Here is a 24,352-nt window from a genome sequence, read left to right on the forward strand (position 1 = left end):
GACTACATGATGACTACTATGAATATAGTCGTAACTTAGTCGCAATGGAGTCACAAAAGTTTACGACTAAATGATGACTACTATGTGACAACATGTATATAGTCGCCTATTAGTCGCAAAATTGCGACTAAATTTACGACTACAACAAATAGCGACTATCGATTAACGACTGTATGAAATAGTCGCTAATTAGTCGTAAATCTTGATTTGGCGACTATTAAGTGACTAATAGTGTAGTCGCAAAATGCGTGTTTTCTTGTAGTATGTAGTGTGGATCAATTGTCCTTAGATATATGTTACAGATTTAATCTAAGAAGAATCAAATGATTACTTATGTAAAATCCTATTCCGTAAGGTATTTGAATCATCGAAGATGAAGATGATGTTCTAGTTGAAAAAGATGACCTGAGTCTACTTGTCTCCGACTGTGGTTAACTCTGTTAATTTAAGTAAACGAGAAGCTTGACTTTCTTTTAGTGTTCAACGTGTGCCTCAACGCAACAGCCAAGGCAGTCTCAAGGATTTAACACTAGACCATCCTATGAACAAGGTCAAGATTAGTAGCAGCCTTTGTGAAACGATTTTTTCTATGGTTTTCAAGTTCTTTTTTTTTTCTTTTTCACTAAATTAAACTCTCTTGGGTTAATTTTTAGTAACTGTAATTGAATTGTTGGTGATGACTGTTTAGTCAAAAGATCTATTCTCAAGTGTGGTGGAACAATGAAGAGTTCTCTTCTAAACCTTCATTATCCAACTCCTAGTTAATTTTCAATGTTTTTCACTGATGACTAAAAGTTCACTCTAGTCTTAAAGATTCGCTTTTTAGAATTCTCAATTTTGTGTAGTTTCTTAAAGATTATGAAACGTTGGATATATTGTTTAGTCAATCTTTTACTAAAAGAAAAAAAAAATTATTTAGTCAAGAGTCGAGAACTACTGTATTCAAATGCAGAAGAGTAGAATGAATACAAGTCACTGAATGAAAACTTGTCGCACAAGAAACAAAATTGTAGTAAACGTTGCCGTCCAATATCATCATCATTATCCAATAAAATATCAGGTTATATTCACCTGTCGGATGGGAAAATGACCATTTTATTCCCCAAGTATTTGTAATTGACACTTTTATTCCCCAACTTATACGTGAACACATTAATCCCTTAATTTATATTTGATTTAACAATATTAGACAAGAAAACAATCAACGTTAATTAATTAACGGAGACGTTAAGAAGTCGACAAAAACCTAATGAACTCATAAACCTAGGGTTCTTAAGCGATTAAAGAACTGAGATAAGAGAGATTGAGATCGATTTCATATATCTTAAAGAGAAAATCATGACTACAAAAAGGCGTAAACTTCAAATTCGAAGAGAACCACAAGCCCAAATCGTAGCCGAAGTTGCAGGGAAGAGAGTTGAAGCCGACGTTGTAGAAGAGAGAGTAGAGGCCGAAGTTGAAGACGATATAGTAGAATCTCATTATTCAAGTGTTGACAAAGATGATTGTCCAGTTATCGTCGAAGACAGCCGAGGATATACAGAGGTGGATCTATGTTTTGCTGGAAATGAAGAGGAAAAAGATGATGAGCTCGTCGATGTTGTAATCTGCAACAACTTAGAAGACCATTTTAGGTCTGATGCATGTGAAGATGCAACAAATGGTAATGATTCTGATGATAGTGGGGATGACATTTGGGACGACGAGAAGATTCTGGATCCATTATCTGATGATGACGAAGAGGAAGCTGAGAGACCATTCACTCATGAAGATCGACCTGATGATTATTTAGCATTGTATAAGACATTCAACAATGCATATGAATTCAAGTATGCACTCCTCAGGTATTCTCTAAAAACTCAATACGATATCAGAATGTATAAGTCATCATCTAACAGGCTTGGGGCAAAGTGCACACAACACATCAAAGATAAGTGTCCATGGAAAGTGTATTGTTCTTTTGAGAAGAGGAAAAACAATCTTATGATAATTCTCTATCAGAATGAGCATGTTTGTGTAAGATCTGGTTACACAAAGTTGTTAAAAAGTGGAACCATTTCACAACTGTATGAGGAAAGGCTGCGAGTGAACCCTAAGATTAAATCTCAGGAGATGGTAGATGAAATCAAAAGAGAGTATAATATGATAGATAGTGTGCATCAGTGTAGGAGAGCTAAGAAGCTGTTGAAACTTAAAAGAAGGGCCAGCCATGAATCCCATTTTGCTAGAATATGGGATTATCAAGAAGAGATACGTACCTCTAATGATGGTTCAACTATGGAGATTGTGACGGTTCCTGGGCCAGTTCCTGGTAGCTTGCAAAGATTTTACCGTCTCTATGTATGTTTTGAAGCATTGAAAACATCTTGGAAGCAGTCATGTAGACCTATTATTGGATTAGATGCTGCATTTATGAAATGGAATATCAAAGGTCAAATGTTAGCTGCAATTGGTAGAGATGGTGATAATAGAATATTTCCAATTGCTTGGGCTGTGGTAGAGGTGGAGGATATAGATAATTGGGTGTGGTTTGTGAAACATCTAAAAAAGTATTTGACACTTGAAGATGGAGCTGACATTACCATCATTTCAGATAAACATCATGTAAAATTTCTGTTAAGTTGTTACTTATAAGATTGATGATAACTTGTAATATTTTTTTATAAGGTTTACATGTGGTGACAGGGTTTGCTAAATGCAGTTCATGATGAGATTCCCAAAGCTGAACATAGATTTTGTGCTAGACACATTTTGGAAAACCGGAAGAAAACAAACAAAGATATTGAGCTTGAGCGTATGTTTTAGAAAATACCAAGGAGTTATACAGCGGCATCTTTTGCTACTAATTTAGAAATACTAAAGAGGTACAACCAAGGTGCTTATGACTCACTACAACGCACTGCACCAACAACATGGTCTCGGGCTTTCTTCAAACTTGGATCTTGTTGCAATGATAATCTCAACAACCTGTCAGAGTCTTTCAATAGGAATGTGAGGGAATCAAGAAGGAAGCCATTACTTGATATTTTAACAGAAGTAAGGAGGAAATGTATGGAGAGGAATGTAAAGAGGACAATTATAACTAAAAGGTGGAAGAAGAGGTTCACACCAAGAGCAGATAAAGAGATTGAACTAAATAGGCAAAAATCTAAGGATTGCAAAAGGTACATGACCACAGGAAACTTGCATGAGATTGAGTATGGAGTTGATGTTTGTTGTGTTGATATGGAAAAAAAACTTGTGGTTGTGGCTATTGGCAATTGAATGGAATACTTTGTATGCATGCAATATGTGTCATCACAACCACAAAGTTAAATCTTAATGATTATGTCTCGGATTACTACTTGACTTCAAGATGGCGTTTATTGTATGAGAAAGGAATAAAACCAGTCCAAGGCATAAATCTGTGGCGACGGTTAGGTCGGTTGCCTGTTCTACCACCACCAGCTAGATTTAATAGAGGACGACCACATGATCGGGCTAGGAGAAAGTCTCCTCATGAGTCTTCATCTAATAAGTACAGGTTAACTTGCCATGGTCGTATTGGAACATGTTCAAAATGTAGAAAAAAAGGACATAATAAGACTAGGTGTCCTAATCCAGCTGCACCTCCTCCATCAAAACGGCCAAGAGGTCGTCCAAGAAAAGAGCAGGTTGTTTATATATTTAAGTAGTTTGTAAATTATTGATGATTTTTTTTAATTGTTTGGTGGTCTAATGATATGTTTGATTCTAGGGAGGTTCATCTCATGTTGGAGCTTCTCAAGAAGAATATTCTCAAGCTGGATCATCACAAGGAGGCTCTTCTCAAGTAAGAGCTTCACAAGGTGGATCATCACAAGGAAGATTTGGGTTCTCTCTCTAGTCCATGCAGTTTCTGTTTTAGACTTGGATTATGTGTTTTTGTAAGACTTCATGTACGGTTCACAGTTTGTTCCATTTTTTTTTTCATATACCAAAATCTTATTATGAGATAAGTCTTACATTCATAACGTTTCTGGAAAAAGATTTTTGTTCTTTGTGTTCTTCATGGCTTCGAGTTGTTGTCGAATTGTCAGGAAATCTATCTTGGTCTCAATTTATGTAAATAGCCTACAAACCCATAAGTTTCAACTTCGGAGAAAGTTTTTTGTGGTTTTTTCTGGGTTCATTACGTTTCAACCACTTCTTAACGACTCTGTTAATTAATTAACGTGGACTATTTTCTGGTCTAAAACTGTTAAGTCAAATACGAATTGGGGAATTAATGTGTTCATGTGTAAGTTGGAGAATAAAAGTGTTAATTGCAAATACTTGGGGAATTAAATAGCCATTTTCCCCCTGTCGGATCATCTGATTTGACGGGCAGGAATAATATTGTTTTAGACCGAGTATTCTCAAGTTATTCAGCAGAAATATCCTTCTCCCAATACACCAATGTCCCCATCTCGATCTCAATCTTCTTGCTTCTCAAGTTTTTCTGCACCTACATTTCCAAACGCATCCGCAATCGCAGACGCAGCCTCCACTTGGTAGTTAGAGGGTCAGTGTGTGTGGTCGTGTGGACGTGTGGTACTTAGTAGAGGCCCAAATGAGCAGTCTTAGTAGAGTTTAATTTAATTCTTGACATGATTTTGGAGACATTTCTTGCAAACGTTTCGATTTTTTCTGATAAAACTGTAAATCTAAACGCTGAGTGTTTAATTTTTAGATTACACCCATAAGTTCTCTCGCCAAATCAGATATTAGTAAACACTTAGCAACATCCCAAAGTCTTTTGTTTTTTTTTCAAACTTCAAAGTTCAACCCAGAAGTGTAACTTAAACCAATGCTCATTAACAATTTAAAGCTAACGTTACAAAACCAACGTCGTCGTTTTACTTATCTCTCTACGAACTATATCAGAAAGTGGTCCTTACTTATCTTAATGGGCCCTAAATAGAATAAGAAAATTGCCCATTTAAGCTGTTAACTGAATCAAAACTCCCACATCGCTTTGAACAGGACACAAAAGCTGTGTTTAAATAAGGTTAGAGACGAGTATATGATTGTCCCTTCGGGGACATCCGATAAAATTGGAACGATACAGAGAAGATTAGCATGGCCCCTGCGCAAGGATGACACGCACAAATCGAGAAATGGTCCAAATTTTTTTTTTCCTCTAAATTTGTCATGATGAAACCCTCGATAGATCTCTCTTGTTGCAGGCTTTGATGTTCGTTAATGTGTGTGTTCCCCTTTAAAACTCTTATGCTCTTCTAGTTTATCCTACAGGCTTGCAGCAAAAGACTCTATTTGGTCACCTTTTCAGGTTTGGAGACTCTTGAGTTTTCGAAATTCTATCAACCCTCAAATTGGTTTTGGCCAATCTCTAAGCCAACTATAATGTCGGTTAGGTGTTATAAAGACAATTTTGAATCTTCAGTCTGAAATTGTTTGCACTTGTCTGAATGAATATGGTCTAGGACTCTAGGGTTTTAGGGAATGTGGAAAATGCATAGAAAGCTGGTTTGGATCAAAAGAAACAAGAGGGAGGGTGTAGAAACAAGTTTCAGAGACAACTGATGTTCACTGTTTTTAAATGTTTTGGCAATTTTACTGGATGGTTCTTTATGTGACGTGGATCTATTGTCCTTAGATAAATGTTACAGCTTTAAGTTAAGAAGAATCAAACGATTACTTTGTAGAATCACATTCCCTAAGGTCTTTGACTCATCGAAGATGATGTTCTAGTTGTAAAAGATGACCTGAGGGGCTACTTGTCTCATCTGTTATTTAAGTAAACTAGGAGCTTGACTCTGTTGAACGGGCAGGAATAATATTCTTTTAGAGTGAGTTTTGTCAAGTTATTCGGCAGCAATATCATTCTCCCAATACACCAATGTTGTCCCCATCTCGATTCAATCTTCTTGCTTCTCAAGTTTTTCTGAACCTACATCACCAAACGTATCCGCAATAGCAGACGCAGCCTCCACTTTGTGGTTAGAGGGTCAGTGCGTGTGGTACTTAGTAGAGGTTATTCTTGACATGATTTTGGATCCAGTTATTTGCATTTACACACTACTGTTAACGTTTCTGATAAAGGTATGAAACTGTTAATTTCGCCAAGTCACAGCCAAAATTTGAGTTCTATTCTTCTCCGTTGATATTGCTACGTGTACGTCATCCGACGGATCGTGCACCTCAGAAAACAAAAGTTGATGGGCCTAAAAGAATCAGAAAAGGCCCATTAAAGCTGTTAACTATATCAAAAATCCCACATCGCTCAGCTGAAGAGAAAGAGCTGTGTTTAAATAAGGTTAGAGACGAGTATATGATTGTCCCTTCGGGGACATCCGATAAAATTGGAACGATACAGAGAAGATTAGCATGGCCCCTGCGCAAGGATGACACGCACAAATCGAGAAATGGTCCAAATTTTTTTTTTCCCTCAATTTTCTGATGATGAAACCCTAGACAGATCTGTTGGTGCATTGGTTTTTTTTTTTTCATCTTATCAACTTGTATCCTCTATTCTACTTAGCTATTGGGAGTTTCAAGCTTGTAATTTTGGTTGAATTTTCCCCAATGCTTCTCTATTGTGTCCATTTCCTTTTCAGGTTCTGAAGGCTATGAGTTTCTGCAATTCTGGTAGGCCTCTCGACCCCTTGAATTGGTTTTAGTCAATCTCTTAGCAATGTCCTCTGTTGTGTTTACAAACATTATCAAGACTTTAAAGATTCAATTTTCTCTTTTCATAAATTTTCTGCACCTGTCTGAGTCAATTTCATTCATTGGATGTGAATAGAGTTTTAAGGAATGTGTTCATGTGGAAAATGAACTAGAAAACTGGTCTGGATCAGGGACACAAGTGTTTAGAGTTAAAAAAAATGACTAGAGGTATATTGGCAAGATATTAACCCCTTGAATTGGTTTTACTTTTAGTCAATCCTTAGTAACTTAAACATCAAGTGTTTAGAGTTAAAAAATGATTAGAGGTAAATTGGGAATGTCAAGTGTCAACCCCTTGAATTGGTTTTACTTTTAGTCAATCTCTTAGCAATGTCCTGTGTTTATGTGTACCAAAAAGATCAAGACTTTTAGTGCTGGTTAACATCTCTAGTCTGAAATTTTCTGCACCTGTCTGAATCAATTTCATTCGTTTGGCTGGGAATAGGGTTTTAGCCTTGTAGGGAATGAGGTGAACGAATAGAAAGCTGGTTTGGATCAAAGACACAAGAGGGAGGTTGAAGAGACATGTTTACTGTTAAGGTTTACAGATAGATTTGATGTTCACCGTTTCTAGAAAGTTTTGGCAATTTTACTGGATGGTTGTTTATGTGGTGTGGATCAATTGCGTTAGATAAATGTAAGAGCTTTAAAGCTCAGAAGAATCAAATGATTTACTTTCTAGAATCACATTCCATGAGGTCTTTGAATGATCCAAGAAGTTTTCCAATGTTCTAGTTGAAAAAGATGACCTGAGCGTACTTGTCTCAGAATCAGACTGTGGTTTACTGTTGGGTCCATTTACTTTTTGGTTTTTGAAGACTCTAAAGTTTCTGAAATTTTGGTAAACTTGTAAACCCTTTTGAATAGGTATTGGTTAATCTCTCTTCACAGTGTCCTGTGTTTAAAGATGAAGACTTTATTTCTGCACCTGAGTGAATTTAACCCCTTCATTGTTTTGAAAATTTGGTTTTAGGTAATGAGGGAAGTGTACAGGAAGCTGGTGTAAATTACAGATCCTTTAGCGAGGGTGAAGATACACACGTTTAGGGTGTTGTAAATTGACATGAGAGCCATTAACTTCTTGCATTTTGAATTGACAGAATCAGAGTGTTCTTATCTCAGGTAACCTGCTAAACCCCAAAGAGCTTGGTTCTTAAAGTTTCACCTTTTCAGTCTTCAGGATCCCAAAAAAAACTAACTCCATTTATCAGGACAACTGCTAGCCTCTCACGGATATGGAGCAGGCTCAGGAATCTACTGAGTTGCAGAGAAGCATTGAATGAGAAGTTCAGTTCTCAGTCTCAACAACAACAACAACAAAGGGAAACTAAAGCAAAGAGATAAAAAGAGTCACAACCTTAGGATATGAGCTTTTAAGTTGATTCTGCAGCAAAAAGAAAGAGAGACTTAATCTGCTTGCTTTCACTTGGTGGTGAGATTTTTTTAGTTTTCAGCTTTGTAATCTTTGTCCTTTGAAAAGTTCCTTCTATTGTAGACATGGTGTGTTTACACACTTTACAAGATTCTTTGAATTTGTTTGTACTTTACAAGATTCTTTGAATTTGTAATCCTTTAAGTTTATAAGCTGTGAAGCTTTGTAATCCATTTCGTTTGAAAATTTTATAATTACCAAGTAAAGTAAGGTCCAACAAACCGGACTTAACCGAACCAAACGAGTGCGGTTTAATGTAATTGTACTTTTACACACGTATTGTTATCAATCTATTCATTAACTATTTGTACATGTGTTAGGTGTGTGCCTCGCCAGACCCAATTTTTGGAATTAGCAATGTAGCAACTCGCAGGGCAAAGTTGTATTTCAAGTCAACCGACACAGTTGCTAAACTGTTGTTAAGGATTCAACAGATATGTGGGTGACTTGAAACTAGAGAGCAGCATCACAAAGATCTTTGATCTTTTCCTCGTTTTCAAAGTTAGTATGTATGTAGTAATATAAAATTGGTATTTTTATATTACAAGACAACGGGTAGGAGTTAGTGCTGGGCACGGGACGGGTAGCCTTGAATTTTCTCCGACCTTTTACTCGTCCCGATCCTAACGGGTAACAGAAAAAATTTATTCATACTCGACACTTTAATAACGGGTACCCGGAGAAACAGGTACCCGGTAAAAAATAGTTGACCTTTTACTCGTCCCGACCCTTTATTATTATCCGGAAAACGAGTACACGATAAAAAAATGTTATAAATTTATGCAATATATAGTTCCAAAATTATAAAATTACGAATTTTGAAAATAAGAATAATATATTAATTCAGTTAGGCTAAGTTGAACTTAGGTTTTAACTCTAACTCTATAAATTAATAATAAATAATAATAATAATAATACAAAATATTAATGGGTATTTACAGGTCGGGTAGCAAAACGGGTAAATGGCCGAGTAACGGGACGGGTATTGAAAACTAAACTAATACCCTATACTCGTCCCTTACTCACGGGTAATATAAATATAATACCTTTACTCGACCCTAAAGCTGCGGGTACCTTTTTTGGGACGGGTACGAGCTGAGTAATGGGTCGAATACGGGTAACGGGTATTAGTGTCCAGGCCATGTAGGAGTAGGACTATCCGACAAAAGATGACTCGACTGTTGACACATGTAAAAAGTACAATTACATTTAAAAAGTAAAAAGTACAATTACATTGTAATTACTTGTAATTGTAATTGACAGCGATCGCTTCTCTCTTGTGAGTGGAAGGGAATCTAAAGTTCTGTATAATTTTCTTAACATTCCTTTAAAAAACTGAGACAAAATGAAAAAATTAGGAAATGTGAACTGGAGAGAATATATATAAAGTGACGAAACTAAAAAACATAAACAAAAAAAAAGAAGGAGAATATTCGAATGTTATGTAATGTAACTTTGATTACATCATTTAATGTTAATGATTATGATGAGTTTGTGTATTTATTAGTCATGTTGTGAATGCTTTTAAATTTTTATTTAATTTCACACGGCAATAGAAAACGAAACGAAAAATATGGAAACTGAAAAGTGGAAAAACGCGTTTCCTAATTTGCCGCATTGTTTATTTCTTTTAGTATAATAATTAACAAAATTTCTTTAAATGGTTATAAATAAACCTAAATAGTTTATGTAACATAATCCATAATTAATCTTATTACCTTTTTAGTGTTTGACAAAACAACTAATCACTGTATTAAATAAAAAAGGTCCAAAAAAAATCTGTCCCACTCATTCATTCATTCACCTTCTCATCTTCCTTGCTCGACCCAAAACTCTTTCCTTAATCCGATTTGTTTTTATAAATTCTCTTCCTTTATTCTTGTTTGGGAATCTCAGAGAGAAAATGGGTCACGGAGGAGAAGGGATGTCGCTTGAATTCACTCCGACGTGGGTCGTCGCTGGAGTTTGTACCGTCATCGTCGCGATTTCACTTGCTGTGGAGCGTTTGCTTCACCATTTCGGTACTGTTCTTAAGAAGAAGAAGCAAAAACCCCTTTACGAAGCTCTTCAAAAGGTTAAAGAAGGTACACAACAAAAAAAAACCCTTTTTTTTTTTTGTTTTGTGAGTGGGTTCCACGGATCTTTTGCGTTACTTCTGGTTCCTTTTGCAGCAATTGTTCTTCAATTTTGTTTCCTGTGTTATCATTAAACAGTGTTTTAACCTTTTGATTAACGTTCACAAAACTGCAAATTGATTTGTAAGCCTAGTGTGGTGGCTATGTCAGATTTTGTAAGCAGGTTGAGTCTTTAAAGTTTGACTCTTTAATTACTTTTTGTGTTGCTTTGATGCAAATTATATGCAGCTTTGATGTTGTTAATAGTGAGATGTGATTGTATCAAATTATTAAGGAACTTTGAGTATTAAAAGCTATAAGCTTTACTACTTTTATTGCTTTGGTGAATTTATTTTTGGCTCTTTGATAAATGGTTTTGGGGAATTGCAGAGCTGATGTTGTTGGGGTTCATATCGCTGTTACTGACGGTGTTCCAAGGACTCATTTCCAAATTCTGTGTGAAAGAAGATGTGCTTATGCATATGCTTCCATGTTCTCTAGATTCAAGAGCAGAAGCCGAGGAAAGTGAACATAAGAACGTTACTGCAAAAGAACATTTTCAGAGCTTTTTACCTATTGTTGGAACCACGAGGCGTCTCCTTGCTGAACATGCTGCTGCGGCAGCTGGTTATTGTAGCGAAAAGGTAAATTCAAAATACTTTTAGGGACTCATTATAATCTTTTTAAGGTGTTTCTCTTGCTAATTCTTGATTATATCACTACTTACTTCAGCAAAAAGTACCATTGCTTTCGCTTGAGGCATTGCACCATCTGCATATTTTCATCTTCGTCCTCGCCATATCCCATGTGACGTTCTGTGTTCTCACAGTTGTTTTTGGAAGCACCAGGGTGAGCCTTAATTAACCACATAGAAGTTTCTTACATTCATTTGTCAGTTAATGCACCATGATTTATTTATTCATGTTATCATTGTTAATGCAGATCCACCAATGGAAGAAATGGGAGGATATGATTGCAGACGAGAAATTTGACCCTGAAACAGGTACTACTACTACATTGCACAAGTTATTCGTTTTAATCAGAATATGTATATACAAAAAAATCATGAAGATGCTAGTAGAATCTTGTTTGATTATTTGCTGTGCCTTTTGCAGCTCTTAGGAAAAGAAGGGTCACCCATGTACAGAACCATGCTTTTATTAAAGAGCATTTTCTTGGTATTGGTAAAGACTCAATCATTCTCGGCTGGACGGTATGGTGTTTTCAAATTACATTGCTTGTTTTATTTCTGTTATGTATCCTTTTGTAACCACCCAATGTTGAGATCATGTTGTTTACATAACAGCAATCCTTTCTCAAGCAATTCTATGGATCTGTGACGAAATCAGATTATGTGACTTTACGTCTTGGTTTCATTACGGTAAAAAATTTTGATCATTTTTCAAAGGTTGAATTATTGGTAATGGAAATAAGTTGCTTTGGTCAGTTAGAGACTCTCATCTATTTGGTTGTTTTGCAGACACATTGTAAGGGAAATCCCAAGCTTAATTTCCACAAGTATATGATGCGTGCTCTGGAGGATGATTTCAAACAAGTTGTTGGTATTAGTTGGTATCTTTGGATCTTCGTCGTCATCTTCTTGCTGCTCAATGTTAATGGTATGCTTCATAAATTCATTTTCTTATCTCTAGTTTTGATCTAATTAAAAGCTTTTTTCAAATATAAGTTGGAGTCCTTTTATATTGAAGCTACACTTCTGTAACTTGCAGGATGGCACACATATTTCTGGATAGCATTCATTCCCTTTATTGTGAGTCAATTGTTTATTTCCTCATTTCGTTTTCTCAGACTGTGCTGAACTCTTCTTTCAGTTAAACTTATTGTTTTGTCCCTGTATTTTTGAAAAAATCAAAGCTGCTTCTTGCTGTGGGAACAAAGTTGGAGCATGTGATTTCGCAGTTAGCTCACGAAGTTGCAGAGAAACATGTAGCTATTGAAGGAGACTTAGTGGTGAAACCCTCTGATGAGCATTTCTGGTTCAGCAAACCTCAAGTTGTTCTCTACTTGATCCATTTTATCCTTTTCCAAAATGCTTTCGAGATTGCGTTTTTCTTTTGGATTTGGGTAAGTCAGGTTCTTTAAGAAAAAAACAAAACTCCAAGATTCACCTATAATGGTTAAGACTAATAAGTATATATTCTAGGTTACATACGGCTTCGACTCGTGCATTATGGGACAAGTGAGATACATTGTTCCAAGATTGGTCATCGGGTAAGCAAAAGTTTCATACATTGTTGATATGTTTCAGTTAATATATCTCGTTTGTATACCAATATATTTCTTCTTTTATTTAGGGTCTTCATTCAAGTGCTTTGCAGTTACAGTACACTGCCACTTTATGCCATTGTCTCACAGGTGAAAAACTAGTTTCAACTATAAAGCTTCAGAATCTTTTGGTCTAGTTTTTAAAATTTCTGAAGAAGTGACCGACCGTCTTCTTATGTTACAACAGATGGGAAGTAGCTTCAAGAAAGCTATATTTGAGGAGAATGTGCAGGTTGGTCTTGTTGGTTGGGCACAGAAAGTAAAGCAAAAGAGAGCTAGTAATGGAACCGAAGGAGGCTCCCAGGCTGGTCCTGATTCTGGTTCTGGTTCTGGTCCTGCTCCTGGTGCTGGTTCTGGTTCTGGTTCTGTTTCTGGTCCTGCTCCTGGTGCAGGTGCAGGTTTTGCAGGGATTCAGCTCAGCAGATTAAGAAACAACGCAGCAGGGGACGCAAACAACGAGATTACACCTGATCATAACAATTGAGCAGCAGAGATATAGCATCAAGGGCCGGCATTGTTGTTTTACACAAGTTATAGTGACATTATTTTTTATGGTTTGTTACAAAGTTACTCTATTGGGATTAGAATTGGGAATTGAATCTGATTGTATATATTAGTATAATTATTGTATTATTTGGAACATCGTAGTTAGGGATGTGCTCATTCTAGATGTTGGTTCAGTTCCGGTTCAATTACTTGGTATTTCGATTATGAATTTTAGATACCAATGGAAAACCTAATTTTATTCAGTTGGAATTTGTTTTTAATCTACAGTGTTGGAAATACTTTGTGTTAAACCGGATCTTCAGTTTTTGATTTTCAAATCGGTTTATTTTTGTTCGGTTCGAATGATTAAACCGGAATTGTGTTGACGTTTTGATTCTAGTTCTGCAAAAGAGAGTCAAAGCCACTCTACTTTCATCTTCTTCTTCGAAAGCTCAGCACAATGGATTCTCTCAAGAACCGTCCCACCACGGTTGGTCTATCTGAGACTTTCGCTAGGTTGAAGACACAAGGCAAAGTATGAAACTTCTCTTCAAAAAATCCCCAAAGTTTCAATTTTTGATTCCTTTCCCAAACTCTGATTTGGGGTCTTTTCGATACTTTTATTTACAGGTGGCTCTGATTCCATATATCACAGCTGGTGATCCAGATCTTTCTACTACCGCAAAAGCTCTTAAAGTGCTTGATTTGTGTGGCTCGGACATTATCGAACTAGGTGTTCCATACTCTGATCCATTAGCTGATGGTCCTGCAATCCAGGTTCGATATACAAAAGCAGCAAAAATTTCAATCTTATTCTGAAATATTTAAACCTTCTCGTTCTTTGGTTTAGGCTGCTGCGAGACGTTCGTTACTTAAAGGAACCAACTTTAACTCCATTATCACTATGCTTAAAGAGGTGTGTCTTGGTTTTGCTTTTTGTTTACTTGTCTCTCGTAGCCTTTGTGGTTTTCAGTTTTCTTAAGAAAGAGACTCTTTTTTATATTCCAAATTTATCAGGTTATACCTCAGTTATCTTGTCCAATTGCATTGTTTACGTATTACAATCCAATCCTGCGGCGGGGAATCGAGAACTATATGACTATTATAAAAGATGCTGGAGTTCATGGTACATTACATTGTTTCAAGTTTTCTCCCAAGTAAAAATGCTTATGTTGTTTCACCATTTATTTGTGGTTACTGGCAACTGTTTGTTACATAACATTTTGACTCTTTGTAGGCCTTCTTGTTCCTGATGTTCCACTCGAGGAGACTGAGACTCTGCGGATTGAAGCTCGGAAGCAGCAGATTGAACTAGTATGATATTTTCCTCTAGCTGTTAGTATAATTAAAAGAGATCATATTTTTTGTTAGCAAACTGTTTTCTTCTATTTACCATGTTATACTATGTTGTCCTGAAGGTACTGCTCACAACACCCACAACCCCGAAAGAACGAATGAAAGCCATTGTTGAAGCATCTGAAGGATTTATCTATCTCGTAAGTATCAGAGTTTCACGATTCTTTAGATCAGTACATGATGCGGGTAAGTTTGTGTTCTTATGCGTGTGAATGTTATCATTGAGGTCTTTTCAGGTAAGTTCAGTAGGAGTTACTGGTACAAGAGAGTCTGTTAACGAACAAGTTCAATCTCTTCTACAACAAATCAAAGAGGCAACAAGCAAACCGGTCGCGGTTGGATTTGGCATATCCAAACCTGAGCATGTGAAACAGGTTAGGCTGCACATACACTGGATTACCAATATCTCGGTAACAGGATTTGCTAGCCTGACGTGATTTGTTTTAACATTACAGGTAGCTGAATGGGGAGCAGACGGAGTCATTGTTGGTAGCGCGATGGTTAAGATCTTAGGCGAGTCTGAATCACCTGAGCAAGGACTTAAGGAGCTAGAAGTCTTCACTAAATCTTTAAAGTCTGCTCTGGTTTCTTGATTTTCGAATACACAATGATTCTTCTCTTTATTCAATGCAAAGAACCAGATGAAGCCACCAGTGCTTCTTAATATTATAACATCCATCTCCAAATAAAAATCAAGAGTTTTACATTATTGTAAAGTTTTCGGGTTCCGAAGGAGAAATACAAGAATATCAAAAACAAACAAATGATATAAGGCTCAACAAGCTTGCAGAACGCATATGTTTAACGCTGTGACACGGATTCTGCAGAGAAGAGGTACTTGACACGGGAAAGAACTGAATCATGAGCAGGATCATAGGGATGGTCCTTGGAAGGGATCTCCAAGATTGCAGGAACTGGCTTGTTGTAGCTATCCACCAAGAACCGGATCATATTGGCAATCTACAAGTATGAAATTTTCTCATTATGTTTTTGACACAGTAGAAAAAAAAAAACAGACTTTAAATTAGTATAGCTATAGAAGATAGGAATAGAGCCCCATGTTGTTTCAAGCTCATAAATGATATGTCTCTAAGGGCTGTTGCTAAGTGACCTCATCTTATGCTTCTTCACACATTTGGATCCAATGATATACTATACTAATTACTGGGAAAAAGATAGCAAAACTACCCTACTTAATGGTGACCTTGATCCATGATTAAAATGTGCATGCAAGCAAAGAATATAGTCATTAATGGCAGTAATGATAAGGGGCTCAATAAAGTGGAGGAGTAAAAGTCATGAACTCTTTGATAAAGACTAAAATAAAGCAGCACACACAGCAGTAAAGATGAGTAACAAGTATACTGAACTTGGAGGAAAACACTTACATATTGGCTTAAAAGAATGATAGCGATATCATCCCTTGCTGAGAATTCCTTGAAAGCATCCTCAATTTGTCTCACAGTTGTCTCTAAAAGACAAGAAAAAAGCGAAATAAAGGAAAAATCACTTAAATGTAGAAGACTAGAGGGTAATTTGATACAATTCTACAGAAATAGAAGTTAGGAAAGTTATCTCCTAACAAGACCACAGAAAAAAATTGATTTGATGCAAAACATTCACTAACTCGATTTTATCAAAGGGACACATAACACTTTGAGACAAGTGACATAACTTGATTAATGACTGAAAACAATATCTTTCCTAAAGATCAAAAAACATACTTGAATCCACGATGAGGTAATTTGTCTTCCTCCTTATGTCAACATTACCAACTCCAGCCATCAAAAATCCAACTATGGTGTCCTGTACACAAAATTTTAGCCAAGTAAGAGAGGTTTGAAATTAACAAAATGGTCATTACCAACAGATAGTTCCAAACAATTCTGCCACTGATTGAGAAAAAACAAAATGCCAACTTGCAAGCTACAATTGAAAAAATTCCAATGTCAGAACAGTTGAAACTAACACAGAAAACCTAAATCCCTTGTTATTTCAATGATAATGCAGTTTCTACAAAGAATTTAAAGATGATTTCTACTCCTTAAGTTTCCTGATTCGTGCATTAGGTGGATTTCAACATTCAGTGATAGCAGATGAGATCATCTGGCAGATCTGGTCTGATCCGAAATCAAGAGATATACAACAAACTAACGAAAAAGCTAATCTAGGGCGTGACCACTACCACCAAAAAGATTACAAATTTCACAAACAAATCCAAAGTCTGTGAAATGCATTAATTTAGTTCAGATCGAATCTCACAGATTCAAAACTAAATACAGAAGATCCATATCAAAATCGGAACCTCAAATTCCGCCATCAAGATATAAAAAGATGAGATTTTTAGCAACGAGTTTACCTCATCGGCGATCATTGCGATGAGGGCAGAGTTGCGAGCAGGGATCGGAGCTCTCCCAGCCATATTTTGATTCAACTACACACACGCAAACACACAAAAACCCAGAAACAAAATCAATCAATCCATCGAATACAATTGAGTACAAACCCTAATACAATTCCTGATCTTAGATTACAGATGGAGAAAAAGCTCCTAGATTTCACTCATTACCTCTTTTTCTTCTCTGTTCTTCTCGTTTTTTTCGATTTGATCCGATAGATAGATAGATAGATTTGTAATCACTACCAAAAACGACCACGCGCAAAAAAATAAAACTCGAAGTCAGAACACGATTCAATTGACTAGATTACCCCTAACTTATCCCCTTAATCACAATACTAACCCTCCTTTAATGATTGCTCTTTAACAATTTAACAGTAAAAGTGGCAAAACTGTAAATAATAATTAATAATGAAATGAGTGCAAGTCCCATCAAAGCCAGCTTTTGCCTCTTCAAGGGTAGTTCTGTCTTTTCTCTTACCTCTCTTTTGTCTCTACTTCAGAAAAAAAACCTCCTGTGATATTTTTATATGTGAAGCAGAACAAAAGCAAAAAAAATCTAGAAGAAGAAGAAGAAGAGTGAGTCAGTGGAGCTGCTGCAAATGGCGGATTCTCACTCTCTCAACAACAATCAGCTCTCGAGACACACTTCTATTTTCAATTTGCGTTTATGGGTCGTTCTCGGCGTTTGCGTTGGTGCCGCGATCGTTCTTTTACTCGTTCTCATCTCTCTCTGGTTCGTTTACAGACGAAGCAACAACAAGAACAAGAACAAGTCATCTCTCGACCCTTCTTCTTCTTCTTCTAAGTCTCATCACCACACGATTGTTCCCGTTGTTTCCAAGGAGATTCAGGTTGACCCGTCTCGACCTCCGGTTCAACCCGACCCAACTCCGGAGACTAAACAGAGAGAAGACGATACCAAAATTCACATAGAAATTGGGAAAGATCATCGGATTTCGTATCCGGAACGAGGTGGTTGGACTGGTTCCGGGTCGGGTTCCGGGTCGGGTGATCAGGGTTTAATTATTATGTCGGCGGGTCCTGAGGTTTCTCATTTAGGTTGGGGACATTGGTATACGTTGAGGGAGCTTGAGGTTTCTACTAATGGATTCGCTGACGAGAATGTGATCGGACAAGGAGGGTATGGGATTGTGTATAGAGGTGTTCTTGAGGACAAGTCAATGGTGGCTATTAAGAATCTGCTCAACAACAAAGGACAAGCTGAGAGAGAGTTCAAAGTCGAAGTTGAAGCTATTGGAAGAGTGAGGCACAAGAATCTGGTGAGGTTGCTTGGTTATTGCGTTGAAGGTGCTCATAGGATGTTAGTTTACGAATATGTTGATAATGGGAATTTAGAACAGTGGCTTCATGGTGGTGGTTTGGGGTTTAAGAGTCCTCTTACTTGGGAGATTAGAATGAACATTGTTCTTGGAACAGCTAAAGGGTTGATGTATTTACACGAAGTTCTTGAGCCTAAGGTTGTTCATCGTGATATCAAATCAAGTAATATCTTGCTTGACAAGCAATGGAACTCGAAAGTTTCAGACTTTGGGTTAGCTAAGCTTTTGGGTTCAGAGATGAGCTATGTGACTACTCGTGTGATGGGTACGTTTGGGTATGTGGCTCCTGAATACGCGAGTACAGGGATGTTGAATGAGAGAAGCGATATTTATAGCTTTGGTGTTTTGGTTATGGAGATCATTTCGGGGAGGAGTCCTGTGGATTATAGCAGGGCTCCGGGAGAAGTGAATCTTGTGGAATGGTTGAAGAGAATGGTGACGAATCGAGATGCGGAAGGTGTTTTGGATCCGAGGATGGTTGAGAAACCGTCGTTAAGGTCATTAAAACGTACTCTTTTGGTAGCTTTGAGATGTGTTGATCCTAATGCTCAGAAGAGACCAAAGATGGGTCATATCATTCACATGCTTGAAGCTGAGGATTTAGTCACTACTAGAGATGATCGGAGAAACTCTGGAGGAGGAGGAGGAGGAGGAGGAATAGAACCGGGAAAGTCACCACGGAGGAAGACAGATGTGAATGAATCAGCGGATGAGAGTGGTAATTCTGTTCTGATCAACAATGACCAATTAGCTTTGGAGAAGGAGAATGAGAATCAGTAATTTTGTTAACTATTTTTAGAAGTTTTGTGTGTTATGTGTGTAGATTTTTTGGAATTTTGCAATAATTAAATGTGGCTTGCAAAAAAAAAAATATATATATATATATATGGTTTTTTTTTTCTTTTCTTTAGATTCAGTCTATTGTAATATAGCCTAAAGAGTTAAATAGTGTGTTGTGTTATTGGATGTTAAGGGTTTTTATTTATTTTTTAAGTTTGTGTATAAAAAGAAATATAGAGAGTGAATTTCATAAATATTATTAATTATTTTCATAAATACTTTTTAATTTGACGTTTAAATTTGCTTATGGTGTGAAAAAATGTCTATGTAAGATCTTTTTTTTCTGTGTATATTATTTTAGTTCACATAAAATTTTGGATTGAAAATGATCTACTGTATAATAAATTTTCTCATTTTTTTTAATTGCTTTTGGTGAGATTTATTCCCTTTATTTTATCTTCTGATTTGTGTTTACAAACACAAAATAGAGTGAGTCTCATGATTTTCTGACATATGTTAGTTTTGTTGGATTAAAATGTCTTAACGGTTTATGTTATACTTTCTTACACCGCGGGACTAAATTATAAATTATTGTATTTTAAATAATGATTTTTAATTTATTTAGTTTTCAAATTCTTAATTAATTAAGTTTTATCTAATTAATTTATAATTTTGTTTAGAATGTTTTTTTTTCTTCTTACGTTTTTGTACAGTATAGAACCTAATTACATTAAGTTTGTTATTAGATAGAATATAAAATTTAAAAACATTTAGTTTTGTATTCTACAATTAAACATATATATATATATATGCCTATATGGTATGTTAGTGTATATTTTTATGTGTATACAATTTTTCTTTTTTGGAATATTAAGAATGTGTTGTAGTATGTGTAATATTTTGTAGTTCATATACTAAATAATTTATAAGTTAATTTTCCAAACTATGACTACAAATCTATAGTATATGAAATAAACTACTTCTTCCGTTTCAAAATATAAGATGTTTAGACAAGTTTTTTGTTTCATAATATAAGATGTTTTCAAGTTTCTATGCAACTTTTAGATTAGTTTAGTATTTTATATTATGTAGTATTGTTTCTGATTGGTTGAACTTGTTAAAAGTAAAGACTTCTTAATCTGCGTGGTTTATTTAAAACATTCTATATTTTGAAACGGATGGAGTACTAGTTTTAGTGTTGGTTCTATAGTCCAGACCCGTCATGCTAGGCGGATCACGCAACATGTTCAAAGATTTTTAATCCGCAAAAACTCATCATATGAAACCGTGAAAGTAAAATATAGTATGTGAGGCTAAAAGTCACTTTTTATCAAATCAATTTTTCAAATTTTTATCAAGTAAGAACAATACTTGGGTGAAACTCTTCATTCATTTCCTTATAAAATAAGGAAATAAAATTTATATACATTTGTAATTATGTTTGTTACCTTTTAAAACACTTAATTTCTATATAAAAAATCGAATATAGATAGAATTAATTTGTTTATTAAATTAATTATTTAATTTCAATGACATGTTTATAAATATATTCCAACTTTAAGATTTATTTGTTAAATGTCTCTAAAAATGTATATATAGATTTATTTAGTGAAGGTAAAAGTCTTCGAAGAGAGAGAGATGTCTAACGTTTATGGTTATGTCAATTTCCTTATTTATTTCAGCCAGCTCTATCTAGACTTCGTGCTTAAACTTGAAGAAATAATATGAAAGTGACATTTGAACGAAACATTGACTTTCCTGGAAGCTGCCACTTTCAATAAACTATATACGTATGTCGTCTGACATTTTCTTTCATGTAGACATTGACTTTATGTGCATTCCTCTTCTCTTTCCCTATCCAGTTTCTTCTTTTGGATATTCTTTTTCTTGCGTCTCCTTGGCAGTAAACAACGTACGGTTGCTTTTCTAGAAAGTTTGAGCAAGATGGGAAACTGTTTAGCGTTTGAGATATCCTGCGATCAAGTGTTGAATCATGCTTGTGGCTGCTTATTTGGTGATCAAAATTACATTCTCATGATGGAAGGAAACCTCGAGGCTCTGGAGAACACTATGCAAGAACTCGAGGCAAAACGAGATGATCTGTTAAGAAGAGTTGTCTTAGAGGAAGACAAAGGTTTGCAACGGCTTGCTCAAGTCCAAGGATGGTTTTCAAGGGTAGAAACTCTTGGGTCTCAAGTCAATGATCTGCTTGAGGCTAGATCAGCTCAAACTAGAAGATTGTGTCTCTGCGGATACTGTTCTAAAAATCTCATATCAGGCTGTGATTATGGTAAAAAGTTATCCAAGAAACTGAACGAAGTTCAAGGACTTCTATCGAAAGGAGTTTTTGAAGTGGTGGCAGCGAAAGGTCATGCACCTAAGGTGGAGGAGAAGCATATCCAAACCACTGTTGGTTTGGATACTATTGTCGAAAGCACATGGAACCACCTCATGAGCGATGGACACAGAAGTTTGGGTCTTTATGGTATGGGGGGAGTAGGCAAAACCACTCTCTTGACTCGTATTAACAATAAGTTCCTTCAAGTGATGAGTGGATTTGATATTGTGATATGGGTTGTGGTCTCCAAAGATTTGCAAAACGAAGTCATCCAGGAGCAGATATTGGTAAGACTAGGTCTTGACAAGGAATGTAAACAAAAAACCGAAAAGGAGAGAGCCGCTGACATATACAATAATCTTAACAGAAAGAAGTTTGTGCTGTTATTGGATGATCTATGGAGCAAAGTAGATTTAAACAAAATAGGAGTTCCACCTCCAACTGAAGAAAATGGATCCAAGATACTTCTCACCACTCGCTCTATAGAAGTTTGCAAAGATATGGAGGTTGATGAGACGATGGAAGTTAAGTGTTTGTCTCCAGATGATGCTTGGGATTTGTTCCAAAAGATAGTTGGAGATCAAACCTTGTTAAAGAGCCATCAGGAAATTACCGCACTTGCTAGAAAAGTTGTTCAGAAATGTTGTCGCTTGCCACTTGCTCTTAATGTCATTGGCAAAGCCATGGCATGTAAAGAGACTATACAAGAATGGGAACATGACATTCATGTGTTGAATTCGTCTAGCCTCCGCTTTCCAGGGATTGAAGTAAATCTTTTTTCCGTTTTGAAGTTCAGTTATGATAGTTTGAAGGATGAGAAAGTCAAATCATGCTTCCTATACTGTTCTTTGTTCCCGGAAGATTTTCAAATTGAGAAGGAGAAACTGATAGAATATTGGATATGCGAAGGATTCATAGATGGAAATGGAGATGAAGATGTAGCTGCTAACTACTACCAAGGTCATGATATAATTGGTACGTTACTTCGTGCACATTTATTGATGCATGGTGATTTCTCAAACAATGTGAAAATGCATGATGTGATACGTGAGATGGCTCTTTGGATAGCGTCTGACTTTGGGAAACAGAAAGAAACACTCTGTGTTAAAACCGGTGTCCAGTTAGGCCATGTACCGAATGACATCAACTGGAAAGTTATGAGACGGATGTCTTTAGTAAGTAATAAGATTGTGGAGATATCTTGCAACAACTTCAACTGCCCTAATCTTTCAACCTTATTACTTCAGAAAAACAAGTTGGTGAATATTTCAGGTGAATTCTTTCGGTTTATGCCAGCACTTGTGGTCTTGGATCTTTCGGGAAATGGGAGTCTTTCTTGTTTACCGGAAGAAATCTCTAACTTGGGTTCGTTACAATATCTCAACTTATCATCCACGATGATAAAATGGTTACCAGTTGGTCTCAAGGAGTTGACGAAACTAATCAACCTGAATCTTGAGTATACTAATGAACTTCAAAGTCTTGTTGGGGTATCAAAAATTTTACCAAATCTTCAAGTGTTAAAACTGTTATATTCTCGTGTTTGTGTTGACGACAGATTAATAGAAGAGCTACAACTCTTGAAGCACTTGAGGATTTCAACAGTAACCATAGATGATGCTAGGATTTTAGAAAGTATACAAGAAGTGAAGGAATTGGCGAGTACTATCCGAGGTTTATGTCTCAACAACATGTCAGCTCATGTTGTAACATTAAACACGGTGGCTCTAGGTGATCTTCACCGCTTTATAATTCTGGAATCCAAAATCTTTGAGATAAAGATAGATTGTAAAAGCAAAGAAAGTACTGCGGGGCTTTCACCAATGTGCACAAGTTCTCAAGGCTTCAAGCACCTCTCCATTGTTCAAACATTCGAGTTGCACTACAAAAAAAAAAGCTTTTAACGTCGGTTTTTTTAATGTTTAGCGTCGGTTAATGACTGACTTGAATAATATAACGTCGGTTTTCAAACCGACTTAACAAGCTTCGACGTTAAATTTTTTTGCATCAGTTTAGCAAGTGACGCTATGTTTAACGTCAGAAATTTACCGTCGGTTTAATAAATATTAACGTCGATTATTCATTGACGTTAATGCTTACGTCGGTTATATAAACCGACGTATTGTGGTGATTTCAGTTCTTTATTGTTAAATTTTCTGACTATTATTTAGTAAATATAAAAAGAATTAGTAGTCAACGAAAACTTTGAAAGTAGAAACCATAGTAGACCATATTAAATTTCTATTAATCAAACGTATAAATTTTACACAAAAACGTCTAAATGTTTCTTAAGTAAAAATATTATCCACAATTTTTATCTATAATCTTCAAAGCCTTTTCTTTTGCTCGTAAATATCTTCAAAACTTTCAAAAGGTCCTCCTGTAGAATATACATCCTTTCAGCAATGAGCAGAGAAGTGTGTGTAAAAGCCCCTAAACACGATAATCATAGATTTTCGTAGTTAGTCTTTGTGCATCCTACAATAATTGCTTTAAACCAGAGCACACATTAAGCATACATATATCTAACTGTGCCTAGAGAATCACACACAATGAAATAAATAAATAAAACAGTTAAAGGAGGGAGCTTGATTTCATGCCATTTATAAGGCAATAAGAATGTACCTTAGATTCTTGGAGCTAGAGAAATCTTGGACAAAGAGGGTTGAACAATTTGTCTTTTCTCTCCATACCAAAAGTGCCCACTCTACACAAAGAAACAGAGGATTATCAGATTCGAGAGATTATAGAATAGTATGTTCTATGTCAATCCCTTAGTGTTAGATAATATATAAAGTGAGCTTGTAAGTACGTACCAGCAGTTTTCTTGAATTGTGACTCGGTAAGCAAAGCCTGGAAGCCATGTTGGTAACTGTACATCATTGATTCATGTGCTTTACTATGACACAAGATAAAACCTTTGGTAAAAGCTTGAGACATAAAACAGCGTCAAGTACTAATCAAATAGCTAGCTTTGTACCTTCCAATAAGGGATGACAACATCTGTTGATGAGATTCTGTGACAAACTCAGGATATCATGTTGCTTCTCACCCAAAAACACTATATGAGATTATCACAACACAAGTAAAATCTGGTCATGGCCTATTATTAGTATTTAGTTTTGTTGT

At 36.0% G+C, this 24,352-nt stretch overlaps 6 protein-coding genes, 1 long non-coding RNA gene and 1 other non-coding gene across 11 annotated transcripts in view; 6 read left to right on the forward strand and 2 right to left on the reverse strand.

Annotated features, from left to right (window-relative positions):
- Positions 1 to 724, forward strand: part of LOC109126276 — a 3,625-nt gene extending 2,901 nt beyond the window's left edge. Inside the window, exon 5 of the mRNA XM_019229572.1 lies at positions 689 to 724. Within this exon, the coding sequence (XP_019085117.1) occupies positions 689 to 724 (36 nt within the window). The remainder of the gene's footprint in view (positions 1 to 688) is intronic.
- LOC104714273 lies at positions 6,263 to 8,295 on the forward strand. 3 transcript variants are annotated; one of them, XR_755815.2, is made up of 4 exons: positions 6,263 to 6,609; positions 7,136 to 7,557; positions 7,664 to 7,812; positions 7,902 to 8,295. It is a non-coding gene; the product is annotated as an uncharacterized LOC104714273 (long non-coding RNA). The 3 variants fall into 3 exon arrangements; XR_755816.2 differs by having other exon boundaries at positions 7,136 to 7,230; XR_755811.2 differs by lacking the exon at positions 7,136 to 7,557.
- Positions 9,886 to 13,242, forward strand: LOC104714282 (MLO-like protein 1). Its single transcript, XM_010431593.2, has 12 exons — positions 9,886 to 10,206; positions 10,627 to 10,880; positions 10,969 to 11,085; positions 11,179 to 11,239; positions 11,352 to 11,449; positions 11,543 to 11,617; positions 11,717 to 11,855; positions 11,967 to 12,007; positions 12,112 to 12,321; positions 12,401 to 12,468; positions 12,552 to 12,612; positions 12,710 to 13,242. The coding sequence occupies exons 1-12, from the start codon at positions 10,026 to 10,028 to the stop codon at positions 13,004 to 13,006; spliced, it is 1,602 nt and encodes a 533-aa protein (XP_010429895.1). The 5' UTR covers positions 9,886 to 10,025; the 3' UTR covers positions 13,007 to 13,242.
- Positions 13,407 to 15,080, forward strand: LOC104714301 (tryptophan synthase alpha chain). Its single transcript, XM_010431616.2, has 8 exons — positions 13,407 to 13,543; positions 13,639 to 13,785; positions 13,859 to 13,924; positions 14,026 to 14,134; positions 14,246 to 14,322; positions 14,427 to 14,504; positions 14,601 to 14,738; positions 14,820 to 15,080. Exons 1-8 carry the CDS (start codon positions 13,469 to 13,471, stop codon positions 14,955 to 14,957), a joined length of 828 nt encoding a protein of 275 aa, XP_010429918.1. The 5' UTR covers positions 13,407 to 13,468; the 3' UTR covers positions 14,958 to 15,080.
- LOC104714292 (V-type proton ATPase subunit F) lies at positions 15,007 to 17,030 on the reverse strand. The gene is made up of 5 exons (XM_010431604.2): positions 16,934 to 17,030; positions 16,724 to 16,798; positions 16,089 to 16,170; positions 15,753 to 15,835; positions 15,007 to 15,324 (listed from the first exon to the last, which is right to left on the reverse strand). Exons 2-5 carry the CDS (start codon positions 16,784 to 16,786, stop codon positions 15,166 to 15,168), a joined length of 387 nt encoding a protein of 128 aa, XP_010429906.1. The 5' UTR covers positions 16,787 to 16,798; positions 16,934 to 17,030; the 3' UTR covers positions 15,007 to 15,165.
- Positions 17,288 to 19,071, forward strand: LOC104714311 (probable serine/threonine-protein kinase At1g01540). Its single transcript, XM_010431628.2, has one exon. It carries the CDS (start codon positions 17,365 to 17,367, stop codon positions 18,883 to 18,885), a length of 1,521 nt encoding a protein of 506 aa, XP_010429930.1. The 5' UTR covers positions 17,288 to 17,364; the 3' UTR covers positions 18,886 to 19,071.
- LOC104714320 (probable disease resistance protein At1g15890) lies at positions 20,750 to 23,127 on the forward strand. Its single transcript, XM_019229575.1, has one exon. It carries the CDS (start codon positions 20,830 to 20,832, stop codon positions 23,125 to 23,127), a length of 2,298 nt encoding a protein of 765 aa, XP_019085120.1. The 5' UTR covers positions 20,750 to 20,829.
- The window catches only part of LOC104713235, a 2,241-nt gene continuing 1,344 nt past the window's right edge, over positions 23,456 to 24,352 (reverse strand). Inside the window, exons 2-5 of one of the 2 annotated variants that reach the window (XR_755822.2) lie at positions 24,204 to 24,284; positions 24,040 to 24,122; positions 23,849 to 23,930; positions 23,456 to 23,656 (exon numbers count right to left, since the gene is read on the reverse strand). This is a non-coding gene — a transcript (uncharacterized LOC104713235). Of the gene's footprint in view, positions 23,657 to 23,848; positions 23,931 to 24,039; positions 24,123 to 24,203; positions 24,347 to 24,352 lie in introns of those variants that run through there. The other variant, XR_755819.1, reaches the window with a different exon arrangement.

Source organism: Camelina sativa, chromosome 2 (genome assembly GCF_000633955.1).
Source record: "Camelina sativa cultivar DH55 chromosome 2, Cs, whole genome shotgun sequence".
Classification (NCBI taxonomy): domain Eukaryota; kingdom Viridiplantae; phylum Streptophyta; class Magnoliopsida; order Brassicales; family Brassicaceae; genus Camelina; species Camelina sativa.

Excerpts from the sequence above, each read along its gene's own strand:
- LOC104714301 (XM_010431616.2), top strand. The coding sequence starts at position 13,469 with ATGGATTCTCTCAAGAACCGTCCCACCACGGTTGGTCTATCTGAGACT. Across the intron at positions 13,925-14,025 it reads TTATCACTATGCTTAAAGAG|GTTATACCTCAGTTATCTTG; the intron begins GTGTGTCTTGGT and ends CAAATTTATCAG. Across the intron at positions 14,135-14,245 it reads AAAAGATGCTGGAGTTCATG|GCCTTCTTGTTCCTGATGTT; the intron begins GTACATTACATT and ends GACTCTTTGTAG.
- LOC104714292 (XM_010431604.2), bottom strand. The coding sequence starts at position 16,786 with ATGGCTGGGAGAGCTCCGATCCCTGCTCGCAACTCTGCCCTCATCGCA. Across the intron at positions 16,171-16,723 it reads TCGCAATGATCGCCGATGAG|GACACCATAGTTGGATTTTT; the intron begins GTAAACTCGTTG and ends TTTTGTGTACAG. Across the intron at positions 15,836-16,088 it reads TTACCTCATCGTGGATTCAA|AGACAACTGTGAGACAAATT; the intron begins GTATGTTTTTTG and ends CTTGTCTTTTAG.
- LOC104714311 (XM_010431628.2), top strand. The coding sequence starts at position 17,365 with ATGGCGGATTCTCACTCTCTCAACAACAATCAGCTCTCGAGACACACT.
- LOC104714282 (XM_010431593.2), top strand. The coding sequence starts at position 10,026 with ATGGGTCACGGAGGAGAAGGGATGTCGCTTGAATTCACTCCGACGTGG. Across the intron at positions 11,856-11,966 it reads CTTGCTGCTCAATGTTAATG|GATGGCACACATATTTCTGG; the intron begins GTATGCTTCATA and ends TGTAACTTGCAG. Across the intron at positions 12,613-12,709 it reads TTTATGCCATTGTCTCACAG|ATGGGAAGTAGCTTCAAGAA; the intron begins GTGAAAAACTAG and ends ATGTTACAACAG.
- LOC104714320 (XM_019229575.1), top strand. The coding sequence starts at position 20,830 with ATGGGAAACTGTTTAGCGTTTGAGATATCCTGCGATCAAGTGTTGAAT.